General features: G+C 39.2%; 1 protein-coding gene across 2 annotated transcripts; it reads right to left on the bottom strand.

Annotated features, from left to right (window-relative positions):
• Positions 1-18: 18 nt before the first annotated feature.
• paplnb (papilin b, proteoglycan-like sulfated glycoprotein) lies at positions 19-6,324 on the bottom strand. 2 transcript variants are annotated; one of them, XM_042503760.1, is made up of 13 exons: positions 6,247-6,324; positions 5,951-6,049; positions 5,491-5,600; positions 4,813-4,873; positions 4,586-4,688; positions 4,187-4,317; positions 3,694-4,026; positions 3,115-3,291; positions 2,885-3,035; positions 2,724-2,804; positions 2,184-2,340; positions 1,985-2,063; positions 19-660 (listed from the first exon to the last, which is right to left on the bottom strand). In XM_042503760.1, exons 2-13 carry the CDS (start codon positions 6,005-6,007, stop codon positions 373-375), a joined length of 1,728 nt encoding a protein of 575 aa, XP_042359694.1. In that variant the 5' UTR covers positions 6,008-6,049; positions 6,247-6,324; the 3' UTR covers positions 19-372. The 2 variants fall into 2 exon arrangements, with proteins under 2 accessions (XP_042359694.1, XP_042359695.1); XM_042503761.1 differs by having other exon boundaries at positions 5,951-6,033; positions 6,247-6,290.
• Between the last annotated feature and the right edge of the window lie 9,121 nt (positions 6,325-15,445).

Below are 15,445 nucleotides of genomic sequence, written 5' to 3'. Positions count from 1 at the left end.
ACTAACCACATCATTTTATTTCAAGGTTACCGGATAGCTGGCAATTTATTGATTAGGTTCATGATTCACACTGACATCATTTTGTTGTAGTCCTGATCTAAGGCAAAATATGTATGTGAATACGGTGTGCATCACAAACAAAATACCAAAGATCAAAACAATAACAAAATCCAAACCATGAGCTGGAATCATGTTAGTTAAAATGCAACACTTTCTCGATGATGTAAAGCCTGACGCTAAAATGAAAGTTACGGTGTGGTAAGTTTTACAATACATGTTTGTGTGTGACTTCATTATGTAAATTCTATGTGTACAAATATCATCTGATTCATAAAGACAGCACTGATTTAGAGGTGTCAGTAGTGACCATTGTTATGCCCTCGCCCTCAAAGCCCCGCTGGATGACCCTCTCCTTGTAGCCCCTCTTCGAGGTGCAGGTGGGGGCTCCCTCGTCACCACACCCCCACACTCTCTCTGGCATGCTTCCAGGGTCATAAAGTTATTAGCGTTGCCATGGCAGCTTCCATACCAGAACTCAGTACATTTGCCAGCGCCTGAGTCATAGTAGTAGCGGACCTTCCAAGTATCACAGGGGCCCTCATCACGAGGCAGGGAGCACACACTGCCAGTGGATGGAGGGGCGGGAGGTGGTGGGTTTTGCTAAGGAAGGTGGACAGAAAGAGAGATAGTGAATCATCGTGTATAACCAATAAATTAAGCATAATATTTGCTGTATATATGTAGCAGAGACTATTGAGAGGGTAATTTGCAGTTTAAAAATGAGGTATCTATTACAGCGACTTACCGTTGTGCTTTCATAAAGTTGGGGGACTTGTGAGAGACAAATTAAAATAATACCTATCCTGATTTTTAGTCACTTATTTGAGTCAAGCTCCAAAATAACTGGATCCTACACTTCCCATCATGCAACTCATTACTATCTTTAGTTAGCTCTCTCTGCCGGGTTCTGCCTACATGTTTCAAACTCCACACCCTAAATTTGAGGCTTTCTGTTATACATTTGTACTTTAAAGGGATCTAGATTTCAGTGCAGGATTGCAAATCTAGCATTTATAATGAAATTTCCACAAAGGTTCTTTTTATTCTTTGATTTTACTGTCTATAAAACAACCTTAGCTAAAGGTGCATGAAACGATCTAATTTACTGCAGTGTGTGGCATCATGACTATAGGAAGAACAAATAAAAAAATAGCAAAAAGGAAGGAAAGAAAAAAAGGGATAATATAAACTAGACATAAATTAATGTTTTAAATACGTTAAAATTTGGATAGCAAACCTGTTTTGTTAAAATATTTAAATAAAGCCCCAAGCAGCTGTAGCTACTTGTTTTTGTTCCCTCTCTGCACAGATTTATAGCAATGTCTCATAAATTTCAGCCACTGTTTGCACTGGTGAAAAATGCGTAAGGACAGGCTGGAACACAGACGGACTGACAATCGACAAAAACACACCTGGCTAACTCTCTCTCCCTCTCTCTATAAGACTACACCCCCCCCCCAAGAGATGACTACAAGCATCTCTTGCCAGAATAAAGACAGGTTTCAATGATGTGGACTTGTAGGCATGCAAACATGACAAACCGCTGTCAAAATCAGAAAGGACATGCTCAAACAGCAGTACTGGTGATATCAACATTAACAATGGTAAACCCTAGGATGCTCAAAGAAGTAGTGTTAACATTACTAAGGCCAAGCAGCAGTGCAAAGACACATTTCAGGATAACTGGCTCAGAATGACATCACTACATCACTTTGGTTATTTTCTAAAACTTGCCAAAGGCCTCTCCAGAGCCAAAGAAGACTGCACAACTATTTATTTATTTATAGGCAGAATAGCACTTTCCACAAAGAGTAGACTAATTATGACGTGTTAAATCAGCAGAGTGTCTCTTTAATGCATCTGCATTATTTAACAACTTCAATGAGTTTATTAAAACAAGATGAGAAAGTGATGTGCTTCCTACCACAGTTGTAAGGAACTCAGGACATCCAGCCCGTCCAAATCCTTGAGCTGCAGTCACCCCATCCAAGCAACAGCCGAATCTATGGAAGAGAGATTCAAAAAGAAAAAAAAAGTTGCACACATTTTACATTGAGGCAATTTGTTTTTTATTAATGTAATTAATGTTGGTTACAAAAGTAGGATCCAGGAAGCAGTGTTACCTGGTGTTAACACAGTCTTGTTGGGAGCAGCCCTCATTTCTGGGCCCCGTGGCGGATGTTCGGCCGTCAGGACAGCAGCCATAGAATGACTGTGAACAGTGAGGACTAACCGCAGCCGTGTAGGGATCATACGCAATGTTTGTATGTGGCTGGGAAGCTATAAAGTAAGTCAACACAGACGCAGACAAACAAACACACTGTACTGGATTAAATTTGGCAGTAGTTAAGTTTGGATGGATATATTTTAGAATGTAAATATTACTGGCAGGAGTGGAAAAGCAGTAAGAGAAACTCTTTATGTTTGTGAGCAAGTATGGAGGTGAGAAAGCAGTGCAATTGCAGTCTAGACAGCAACGGTTACAACATACACTTTCTTTACTGCCTGAAGAAGCATTCACTTGAAACTAATCTGAGTATCACCTGCACCTGATGACTGGTTGTGCATTCATTCTGTGATTTTTTTTGTAAATCTTCTTTACAACTGCTTTGGCTACACATATAAAATAATCATATGTTCAATCAGACACATGCTTCACATACCTGAAGGGTCTTCTGGAGCATGAGGCACAAATCCTCTCACAATGTTTTCATGTGCCCTCGGGTCCTGCACACTTGGGACCACTAAAGATAAAATACATCGGTTAAATACAAACAAGCAAAGAGACTCAAACTAAAAGAGTGTTTGTTTCGATTTGGCTCACGTTGTGCTCCAGGGCATGCTTGTGAGTTGCATGTCTCGACAGAAACGGGTCTGCGGGCTGGTCCACACCGGGACTCTGGGTAAGGGTTCAAATCTGTATCGAAACAGCCCACTCTCCTCTCCCTCACACCGCCACCGCAGCTTCTAGTGCACTGCAGGGACAAGACAGGACAGGAGAGAAAGTGTCCTCCCAGTCCAACACTTTTTATTCTTTCGCTGCATTTCACCTACCAGTCCGTAGTCGGTCACATGCCAGGTGATGTGTGTGTGACAGGCAGGTCTTCGGCAGGTCTGGACAGATGCAGGTCTTGCAAGTCCACTGCAGGCGTGCTCAGGCAGGCGTTCACCTCTCGACCCCACGCAGGTCACCTCCCTCGTCTGCCGGCCTTCCCCGCAAGTCACCGAGCACTGAACACCATATGTGACAATTAATTTGTCAGTCCCAAAACAAAATGAGCATTATTACATTACCATATTGCTATGCCTTTACACCATGGGTGGATTATGAGAAATGGGTCCTTGGGCACAGACATGTAGAAGGCCCCACCACCCTGACTCTTTTTGAAGTTTCTTTCTGTCTCTTTGAGGCTATTAAATGTCACTTTTTGGTCATTTTGAATACATAATTTAATGGAAAGCGTGAAATTGACTGACACACTTTTATTATTTTTTATCTGCAAATTATTTTTTTTACACTTTTATTATTATTTTTTCCACAGCTTGCTTCATTTTCTCTTTCCATTACCAGAAGCAACATTTCATTGTCTGCCTGTATGATGTCAAAATGTAAAAGTTTTCCAAGGTACAAACCACAGTGAAGCTGGAGACGCTGTACTCAGCAGCAGCAGCAGCAGAAGCACATGGATGCATGTTGCAGGCCTGCTGGCTCTGCGGCCTCTGCAGCCTCTGGGTGATGCAGTTAGTCTCCTCCACCACACGGGGGTTTGCTGGGTCCTGAACCCAGCACTGCACGCTGCGATACTGCATGCCTCCATCACAGGAGGCAGAGCACTGGCCGTAAACACCAGTTTTGTAGACGTATTTTAGGGTGTCTCTTTGGTGAGGAGCAACAGCAACGGAGGCAGCAGCATGCACGGAATTAGTGTCTTCATCCAAACCCATAATGTCTCCATGTGTCAGTATCTGGAGAGAGACAAATTTATTTTCAATTACACTACTGTACATGTGAATACAAATGAAAGCTACCAATTAAGAGTAATGGGCAATGTTATTCTAGAAAAACAGCACTATGTAAAGCTCTGAAAGTCTGTAATTATATTGTGAATGCCAGTTTTGTTCCCACCCTGCAGACGCCATCCACACAGATATCAGAGCGTCCCACATAGCACGGTGTCCCATCCACCACTGCAGGTCTGTGTCTGTAGAAGAAGTTCTCTCCTCTTGGGACACACGTCAGCTCACATGGATTGGTTGCTACAGGACAAAGAATATATGGATCAATAGATCAAATAGAATCTGCCCTAACTTTTGATATGGTGTGAATGGTATTTTTTATATACTCTAACACAATCCAAAAAATAAGATAAAGAGAAGACAATCACAGTAACGTGACACTCAGAATGCATGTCTGTTACGTACATATAATTGATAATCCTTAAATATAACACCAAGAATTATTTGACAGTGCATCTGCACTTGGACTCAAGTAATGTGGCTGCACAGTACATAATAGATCCCAAACCTCCATAATAAGGCACCCATGTCTGGCGTTTGCTCTGAAAGTCTGTGTGGTCCAATTGGGAGCACTGCTCCTCTCTGAAGTCCCTGGACCCAGCCGGACAGTCCTGCAGTGACACAAAGTCTTGGATTATTGGCATATTTTAAAATACATTAGTGCAGGTTGTGGTTAAATGTAACGTTTTCAAGAGACAAAAACAAAAGAAAAGAAAATTACTCAAGGATAATTACCTGTGTGTTACAAATTCGGAAGGACTTAGAGGATCCAAGGCAGTTATGTCCTCCGTCCGTCCTGTAAGAGAGGGGAAAGAATGCTTTCATTTGCATGCTAAACACTTCTCTTTATTGATAAAAAAGAGAGATGTAACAGAAAAAAATGAAAAAAAGTGATTGAGAACTAAAAAACGATAAAACAATTTAAAAAATACGACTTCTGTAAAGTGAAATTTTTTACAAATGTAAAAACTATATTTACCTTTCACTTATACCGATACTGTATGTCCATGAGTGATAGTTACACAGGATAACAGACACAATAGACCGTAGTGTCTCATGAATGTGTGAAGTTTATAAAAAGCACACTTTATTATGAAATGTCGTGAATTTCAATCACAGAGCTTTTGTTTTGAAGTGCCATCTCTGTTCATTCTTGCAATGCATTTTATTTCTTTGTATTCTAAGCCAGCATGTTGTTTACATTTTATGAAACAAAGCTGAATATTTGGCAGTTTTTCAAATGTGTGAAACGTGAACTAATGACAAAGGAGAAGTATGGGAATCACTGATTTATAGTATATTTAAAGCAACTTTTATTACAAATTAAGTCATAGGGTCCCCTATTGCAAATATGCATATTTAGTAGACAAGACATCCCATCACCCTACTCTCTGTGCCCTACCCTGGCCCTACCTCGAAGTGATACATTTCCTGGTTCTCATTGCCACTCCCGTGCCACAGGTACGGCTGCAGGGCCCATAGGGTCCAAACTCTCCCCAGTAGTCATGGATTGGCCGTGTGAACTGAAAGACAACAAAAAACTGTAAACTCCCACTTGCTCAGCGTCTGGAACACATAGTTCTCTATCACACCATATCCTAACCCACCACGAACCACTAACACACACTAAGAGCATGCTAGAGACACCAAATATAGAAGCTGGAACATTTAACCACAAACAGTCCCATATATACACTGCAGAAACCCACAGTGTGGCAAAACGCATGTGTCAGAAAATACACGTGTAGTTTTTTTGTGTAGAGATTAGGACATTGTGTTCTTTTGCAATTTCCATTAGCACGTAAGTAATTATTATGGACATTCAAACAGTAGGCATACAATATGATTAATATTGTTAAAAGTGCAGACTCACAGTGAAAGCAGGTACAGCCAGCAGCTGTAGGAGACCCAGAATTTGCAGGACGTTCATTTTCACCAGAAGCTGCTGCAGAACTACTGATGACAATAGAAACTAAATTTGAAAAATAAAAAATAGAAAAATCAATGCAACAATTTTAATTCTTTTTGAATGATGAGTCCGTTAATACATATATATCAGATAACACCTATATTTCCTGATATCCTTGGTTATTCTTCACTACTGTATTAATAAATGTATTTCATGAGCAAAGCGATAGGTGAGAACAGCTAATAACAGATTTGTCTTACCTTCTTGAAGTGAATTCCCAGCTGGTTGACCAGCAGTCCAGAGGGATGTGCACCTCAGTAGTGAAGGTAGGCACTGACGCCTCAGCTTTCTATCTCCTCACCCTCTTTGCACACCAACACCACAGCCCAGAAAGTGTCAGGTTTCAACCACAAAATTTTGACTTCTTTTTTTAAAGCTGAATATAAGCTTCGATTTGGAGCAGGGTTTTTCCAGTAAAGACCCTCAGGCTGTGTGACTCCATATGTTGTAGTTTTATGTTGAGTCCTTTCATCTGCACCCACGTATTTATGTTAAAGGAATTATCATAATCAAAAAAACATGTTTTCGTGCAAGAAGTAGTTAAGATAATTGCTTGCTCCTGCATTAACAGATAGTATTTGGTTGCACATAATTTTATAGTTGCAAAGACATAGGAGTCAACGTTGGTGGACACAGATATGAAATGGAGGGTTTGAAGGCTCTCCACCAAAAAAAAATTCATATCAAACATTTAATTTCCTGCATTCTGGTGACGTTTTATGCACCAATTTGTGCTTTTTCTTTATCACTTTAGGTTGTCTTTAATTGTGTCAAATAAAAGCTGCTTAACTTAATGTTTTTTGTGGGTTGGACAAATGAACGTTCTAAAAACTGATGGGGAAGCTTTCCCATGAGTCCACCCCAAATACACATCTATGAATGGCTGCACATATATATACATTACATCAGAAACCCACTAAATTGAGATTCTGGGTGAATGAGTTCTTGAAGCTCCCCGATGATTGATTTTTTTCAGGTTGCTGGCCACTGATTGTCCCCTTCACACATACCAGAACCGCTAAATACAGACCAGGAAGTCACAGCAGAGGATTGGATGGGAGGTAAACATCACCCTAAGGCTCTATTTAGGTTTATTTTAGTGAGAAACCACAGTGGAGCCGGATGGGAAGAGAATATGGACGATGTACCAGCAGCTATCAGTGAAGAGCAACATTCCTGTGCCATAAATTTAGCAAAGCAGAAGCTGTAGGAGCTATAAAGGCTGACAAGAGTAACATATAATGTATACTTTAGTCTCAACTGTCAACACTGAATACACTGTCTGTGCCTAATAATAGCTGTGATGTGTGTTTTTGTTCGTGGGTGGGCAGGAAAAAAAATTCAGTAATAGCAGAAGTAATAAAGTAAATCATTGGTTGAAAGGCAGCGCAGGTCTGTATGATCTTGTCATTGAAGACAGCAGCAATCTTGTATGAAAGCAATGCAATGGACTGTATCTTTGTTAAGAATATTTTATTAAAACTACGACAGACAGGCGATGATTCAACTGTATCCCTTTAAGGTCCTGCTCAACTGTTTGGTAGATTACATTTTGAGTCACTATGTCTTAATAAATGTGTTGAACTGAACTCAACCTGACTGAGCTATCGCTACCATCCGGTTTAGGTTATACCAAAAAAAATCAACTCGATGTCATTAGCTGTGTCCCAATTCAGGGTCTGCATCCTTCGGAGGACGCAGCCTACGCGGTCTACGGAGGCAACTCCTTCGAAGGCCCCTCCAAGGGCCGCATCAATGGTTGTTAAATGGGACAGTCTAGTCTTCGGAGGATTTCCTGGCTAGTATGCTAGGTGGCTACATGTTAGCATTACTAACGTCACATATTATGAAGGACATTTCACTAGCAAGGACCACACCTCAATAGGAATTTATTTTAACAATTTATTGACGTGAATGTAGATTTGGTATAAACACTGATGTTGAATTATTGGAATGGATGGTTGAGTGCGGTGTGGGGACGCTTCGGTGGGAATCCGCCGTGGCTCCCGGGCACGACAGACCCCCTAGGACCCTACAGAGAGAAGAATAAGAGAATAAGAGAATAACGAGAACGAAAGGGGAGATCAGGTTAGGAGGATATTTAAGTCGGAAGAGGCGTGGTAGAGGTGTGGTTCTGCTATATAGCTTCACTACGAGATTTTAACGTCACTCTAAGTTTAACATATCTGGTGTTTGATTTTCAAATGAGTGAAAACCCTCATTAAGTTAAATCAACGCTCCGATCTCCGCTCTGTGCCGCCATTATGACTATTTTTGAAGACTGCGGGCGCGCAAGGAATCTTGGGAAATGGAAGGCCGCGAAGGATAGTAGCGACGTGTCCTCCAAAAAGAGTGAGAAGAAGTCCACATTTGTGGGCTGCATAAGAAGGAGCCTTCGAATTGTGACCAAATGGGACAGCCTTCACGCAAAGCTGTGATATAATCGGCCTTCGAATGCAGCCTCCGAAGGATGTAGACCCTGAATTGGGACACGGCTACTGTGTCTTTAAATAGTCTGCCTTTTTAATGACTTCTACAGGAAGCTAGTAACAAAAGAAGTCATACCAGACATGATGGCTTGGTGTGGTGGGATTTTCAATTGAAGGCATATTTATTCAAAATATTATAGTTTCAGAGGTCTTAATGAACAGATTTATGTAACTTTATACAAAAACAAAAATCTAATAAGGGTCAAATTATCTTTTAAAAACATGTTCTACAAAATAGTTGATGTGGCCTTTTATGGAAAAGGTGTTGAAGCTAAGCTAATGTGATTAATATTGACTTTGTTACAAAATAAGAAACCTTTTGATCACTCCTTGTCTTTAAATGATCCATTATATATGCAGAAATAGTTTCATAAAGATGATTTGTTATTGTTTAACCCATGCTCAACCAAACGGTTCAGCTGTCCTCTTATGGTAAAGGTAATGATTCTAAGATAATAAATTCACAATTTTAATGAAATTTAAAACAGGATGAATGTTCACTGTTGTTAATACCATGTTTTAAATGTTATTCCATTGTGTATTTGATTGAAAATAATATATATCTAGAATGTTTTCACTATTTCCAAGCTGTTTTAAAGTACTTTAACGGTAATTACCTAGAATAAATACATGAAAAATATTGGTTCTGGTAAAACTAAAAGTTCCATATTAACAAATTGATATATGTTATATATATGTATATATATATATATATATATAATATATATATATATATATATATATATATATATATATATATATATACATATATAATATATGTTAATATATATATGTGTGTGTGTGTGTGTGTGTGTATATATATATGTATGTATATGTATGTATATATGTATGTATATATGTTGTACTAATGCATTACAAGCATTATAACAGCGCATGACTTGCATGTTTTTTCTTTCTGTTTTACAAATACGATGAAGTGACATTTCAACCATTTGGTAGAGACCTATATTTAAACAACTATGGGCTCCGTTAAAAAAAAAAAAAAAGTTATCATTACCCTACAGAAGTAAAAAAAAAAAGTAAAGAAAAAAAATCCATAGCTTTTTTTTCTTAGAGAGGACCTTAAAGGGTTAAAATAATATTTGCGGCTGTATATTTATTGGACTACGTGTAGCGATATAGATTCATGCGTTTTACAAGCTCCTTTTCAGTGGCTGTGGGTGTCAGATATAAACCTGAAAACTACAATGTTGCACAACAAAAATGTTATATAATCCCATTAAAGCAAACCCCAGCGTCTCACCCCACCTCCAAACCCATCCTGTCCAAATTCTGACCCACACGTCCAGCTCCCAAAACCACTCCCCCCACAGTTGTCTCCTCAGCGATAAACAAAGTCTGTCAGTCCTTTTCTGTCCCTCAGAGCTGCCGGTTCAGTTTCTGTGCTTGCTTCTCTTTGGCTTCGAAGGCAGTCTTGGTGTTGAACAGGTCGTCCACTGTGTCCATGATCTCCTGCATCTCTCTGGACAACTCAGCGTAACCCTCCTTTAGCTCGTCTTGCTGCTGCCTCAGCTCCACTGCCGCACGCATCAGCTCGGTGGCCTGGTGGCTGCAGTGGCCCCGCAGCTGCTCCACGTCCGACAGCAGCACCTCCATGCTCTTCATGAGCTGCTCCAGGCGGTCAGCAGTTACCTCGAACCCAGATGTGTCCAGAGTTTCGGCCTGTGTGTCGTCTGGAGCCTGGGCCTCAGACTCTGGCTCTGCCTTTGCATCCATCCTGCTGTTGTAGCAGCTCACCTGATACTTGTGTTACTAAAACAGATATCTGAAAGAAAGCGGAGTCATTTAGCTGGTAGCCAATGAAAGTGTAAAAAGAACAGAATTACTGAGATAAAAAGGCTGAGAAATGTCAAAGATGCAGAGCAGCTCCAGCACCTCTTGTCTCTCTCAGCTGGTAATGACTTTAAGCTCCTTGCAGGGGGTGAAAAATGCGCTCCTGCCTAATCTCCTCTGCTTGTGTACCTGCATGTACAGTGTGTGTGTGTGTGTGTGCGTCAGTGTATGTGTATGTGTGTGTCCAGGTGCCCTTTCACTGGCATGTGCTGTCCTGTAATCCATTTAGAGAAGCTATCCCGAGCAACACCCTCCCCAACCCAGACCACTGCTGGCTGGAGTGAGCGGCAGGCGGGACATCAGATTACGTGGTTCTTCCTCCTCCCAGCCTATTCATTGCCACGGCTGTCTGAGTAGACAGATTAACCCCTCGTCCTCATGAACTCATCTGTGGGTGGCCTTGACACTCACATGCACACACTCATACACGGGATATAATCTCTTTTCTATACTCGCTTATGCCTCCAACTTTCTGCCTCCCTTTTTCCCTCTGGTGTTGCTCTAGTAATGAACTTGTCAGTGGGCCAAACTGAATGTGTTGTGTAATTAAACCAGTCAGTTTTAAGACATGGCTATTCTGAGGACACAAAGCTGATGCAGAGATCTATCTTTTATTATGACACCACAAACCTACGAAGAGAAAAACATCAAACAAGTCATAATCCTGTAATTTTAGAATGACTATTCGCAGTGCTGCTATGTATACCCTACATATTTAAAATTCTTCTATCAATAACTTAGATGTGTAGGTTGAAGTTAAATCAAATGGTCCACTCAGAGAAAGATATAGTGGTGTCTACACTATACAAATATTTACCCTGGATTCTCAGTATAGAATGAGTTTTAGAAAGACTTCTGTGAGATGACGCCCTCCTATGGCTCATTTTGTAAATGAAGCTCTACTAAGAAGAAACACTGGAGCTGCACATCATCCAGCAAAAATATGAAACTAAGTTAAACAACATTTCAAGACAGAAATGCTTTTAACTGTGAAAAAAAGAATTTAAATTTGATAGAAAAGTTTTAATTCACAGTTAAATATAGCGAAGGTAATTTAACCAATATACATGGGCTTGATGATGAAAACATGTGAGATGTGTAGTGTGTTAATTGAGATTTCAAACATAAACATAAATGGCTATATCTACAGCCAGTGTTTTTCGTTTACACGTTCTGCGCTACTGTAGAAACATGGTGGTGCAACATTTCAGACTCCCTGGATGAGAACCTGCTATGCCCTATGTAGATACAAACTTATAGAAAGCTTATTCTTAGGTAACAAAACACAGCAGCTCTTATTTTCAGGTGATTAGAAACTAAAAATAAACACACTTATCAGATAATATTATATTATACTGTATTATATTTATGCTAAGATACACCCCACACTGGACCTTTCAATCTATTTTTATCTATCAAGCATTTAGAAATATTATGTTTTACAGCTTTATATGTTATGGTGGCTTATCTGCCTGAATTTGCTGAAACTGTAGAGATGTTCAAGAGGTATCACTACAAATAATCAATGTTTGGTTTATTACTATTTTGTAGTAGGTAGAAGTCATTTCATATTAATGCATAGTATTTATGAGCTTATTCTCATGTATCTTTAACAGCAGCATTTTCCAAAAGTACATTCCAGTGTGTTTCCTTCAGTCACCTCATAGAACGAGAAAATACACAAAAGTGCTGACAAAAACCCACGTGTGTGAAAACGAGTTAAAGAGCTGGCAGAGGCACCAGCCCTTTAAATGGCTATAAAGATAAGCAGTCGAAAAAGTCACCTCACCACCTTCAGTTTCTTATCACAACAAACCAAATGGCAGCAGGGGGGCCAGTGTGTGGGGGGAGACTACACCATTACTGAGAGGTAAATATAACAGTGTAAACATTAGCTGTGTCTAAACTAAATAATAATTTGGAGTTTTGGATCATCAACCATAAAACAACAGGAACAATTCAATTAATTAGTTACAACAATTATGTTATTGTAAAAAAACAAAAATTCTGTAGAACATAGCACTTAGTGAAGCTAATTGTTAAAAGACAACACAAGAACAAGAATATAGTTATTTTTGTTGCACTTTAGATCAATGCAAAGACACAATGTAAGGCAGAGGACCTCATATTTGTTTATTAGGCCTTTGTAAGGAAGCTGACAACTGCTGTGCTTGCAAATATATTTTCTAATAGTTATCTCCAGATCACAAGGTTAATTATTATTAAGGTATTATTTTAAAATAACAAAGTTTGTTTTTGCCGATTCTTGAGGATAAAAGGCAGATGAAATGTCTTTCATTGCCTGTGAAGTTACAGCAGAGTTTACATTTTCCTTAGAATATGAAGGCTGATCTGAATGTCATTTCTGAAAGAAAGAGAAAGGTACAATTTCCTTTTGCATCAGACCATGATTCAATTTAATTCAATTTTAATTATAAAGCCCAACTTCACAAATTTGCCTCAGTGGGCTTTACAGCATATGACATCCCCCCATTCTTGGACCCTGACTGCGAAAATAAAAAATAAAAAATATGGCATTAAATATATATTAACCCCAAGTGTTGCCATTTTTGCCCCCCATAGTAATCAGATATTAACAGAGATACGTCACTTAATAGTAGCAATAAAAACACTCATAACACAGCAGAATAAGTTGAGAAAAAACTGCAAATATTTGGATTTACGATGAAGCACACCTACTATTTGTCAAAATGACTGACTTCAATTCTATTAAATTTTATTTATAAAGCCCATTTTCACAAAACACAGTTTTCTTCAGAGGGCTTTATAACATACGACATCCCTCTGCCCTTAGACCCTCACATCTACGGATCAACATCATCTCTAACCATAGAATGAGAAAGTGAACGTGTTACTCACTTGTTCCTGTTGTTATGTAATGTGAGCATCCAGGATGTTTCAACATGCAGGCTGAAGACTAGATGAAGGTCTGAAACATGAATCCTGTCCACAACACAGTGGCTCTGCCCAACTCACAGCAACCATATTCACTCATGACGGTCGTAATGTTCCTGTTTTAGACTGAACACTTATCAGCAAGTCACACAGAAACTTAAGTTAGCGTTAAGGGACACCCCCCGTTAATCACATATCGTTGTGTTTCAGATTTTATTAGATGCCAGTTTAATCACTTTTTTCCACTTTCTCAATTTTGTCATTTTCATTTATTTCCAGTCTTGTATGTTTTTATGTTTGTCTGTTATTTATTGTCCTCTGTAAACAGAGTATTTAAAAAGAGAGTGAATTGCTCTCATTGAGCCACCCTGTTCAAATAAAGTTTAAATTAATGAATGTCTTTTTTTTTTTTTTTTTTTTTTTTAAAAAAAAACCAAATGCAAACGCATTTATTTTCTTGAATTAATCAGATATTTATTAAGGCTGAAACGGTGCTATATCTTAAAAGTGCATGAACTGGCTATAGATTGTAATGCTGAATGAATGAATAAATGAATTAATTAATTTCTATATTAATGTATCATGCAAATAAACAGGCCCAACCTGCATGGGCTTACAAGACACCATTAATTCCACAAATTTTGACAGTTGGGAAGTCCAGCAAACATATTGTCAGACATTAGAAAAATAATGGAGCAAAGCGTCAAAAGCAGAGACAATCAATACTATTGTGTTAGATAAACATCAACTTAAGCAAAACTGAAAAAAAAGCTTAATGAAGGCAAATTCATGGTGAAACAGATAAAATTAAGCCAATATGTTTCTACCACACACGTCCTTCATTAAGGCATGACAAAGAAAGGGGTGCAACATGACTACCTAACCAGGTTGTAATTAGTCAGATGAACATCAGCTGGTGGAGGAGCAGGCCCAGGAAAAGAGAAACACCTGGTAAGGCTACCTCAGTAGACCTACTCACACTACAGCCCAGTGTAAACCTCTGCAAACAATTTAACATATCAAATAACACACAGTATATGAATACAAATAACATAGAGACAGTGGTAACAATTTGAAACATGGTATAATATTGACCCCTTAAAGAAATATTTAACCAATCTATTACATTTTTTAAAAGAAGTATGTATTCTTTCGGAGACATTAATAAGGGAGAGGGGTCAAACATGGGGTCAACAGGCAAGAAGAGTGCCTTGGTTTAGCCTTTTTTTCAGCCATTGTTGGACCTCTGTTTTATACAAATTTAACTGAGAAGAAGAAATACATATATCAAAACCTTTGTATTTCTTCATTGTCATCACATGAGGGCAGTGTTGTTATTCTTAGTTTCTGATTCTGGTTTGCACTCTTGCAGAGTGCTCCTACATATATATTATGTGCATTGTCTCTGTTTTATTTGCTCCTCTGTGTGAATGTGAACACATCATATGTAGGTATTTCATGCATGTGCTTGGAAATTCTGCAAGAAGTAAGACTTTCAATCAGCCTCCAACACGTGTGACCATTTAAGTGCCAACATGTGTATTCTTGTGTGTGTTTCTCTGTATGTGAGTGCTGTGTGGGGGGTTCAGGGGTATGGATTATTTCACCCTGGGTCGTATTCAGAGGAGCCAGCCGAGCGTGAGGCGGAGAGGAGAAAGGGGGCATTGTTGCGGTCCAGATGAGTGTCATAGGTGCCTCAGAAAATACATTCGCTCATGGGGGTTTAACCGAAACACACTTGCAGGAACCACCTGACCCTTTAGATTATGATCATGCTTGAACTTCTTTTATAAAAGTGGAGGGATTAAATGTATCAGTTTTTATAGTCTGGCATCTGTATGTGGCTGCTTGTCACTGGTGTTTCAGTGCTTTTAGTACCACAGTGTGTTTAATCTGATCTGAAATATCACTTTATGACTAAAGGGGGAATTGTTGGTGGTTGTTTTTGTTCATTTGAAGCATCAGCAGGGGCGTAGCACCGAATTCTGGACCCTATCCATAAGCAGTCTCTGTGGGACCCCCACCCTTCATCTCTTGATCCATGTCTCTCTAACACACCTTTTGAATTTGAGGTCAGTTTGCTTTTTTCCCTTTATCTTTCTTTTCTTTCTTTCTTTTCTTTTTTGGAAACCTATGCAGC

The sequence above is a fragment of the Plectropomus leopardus genome, chromosome 16, assembly GCF_008729295.1.
Source record: "Plectropomus leopardus isolate mb chromosome 16, YSFRI_Pleo_2.0, whole genome shotgun sequence".
In the NCBI taxonomy this organism is placed as follows: domain Eukaryota; kingdom Metazoa; phylum Chordata; class Actinopteri; order Perciformes; family Serranidae; genus Plectropomus; species Plectropomus leopardus.
The sequence above is the reverse complement of the archived record's forward strand: the minus strand, read 5'-3'. Positions and strand labels throughout refer to the sequence as shown.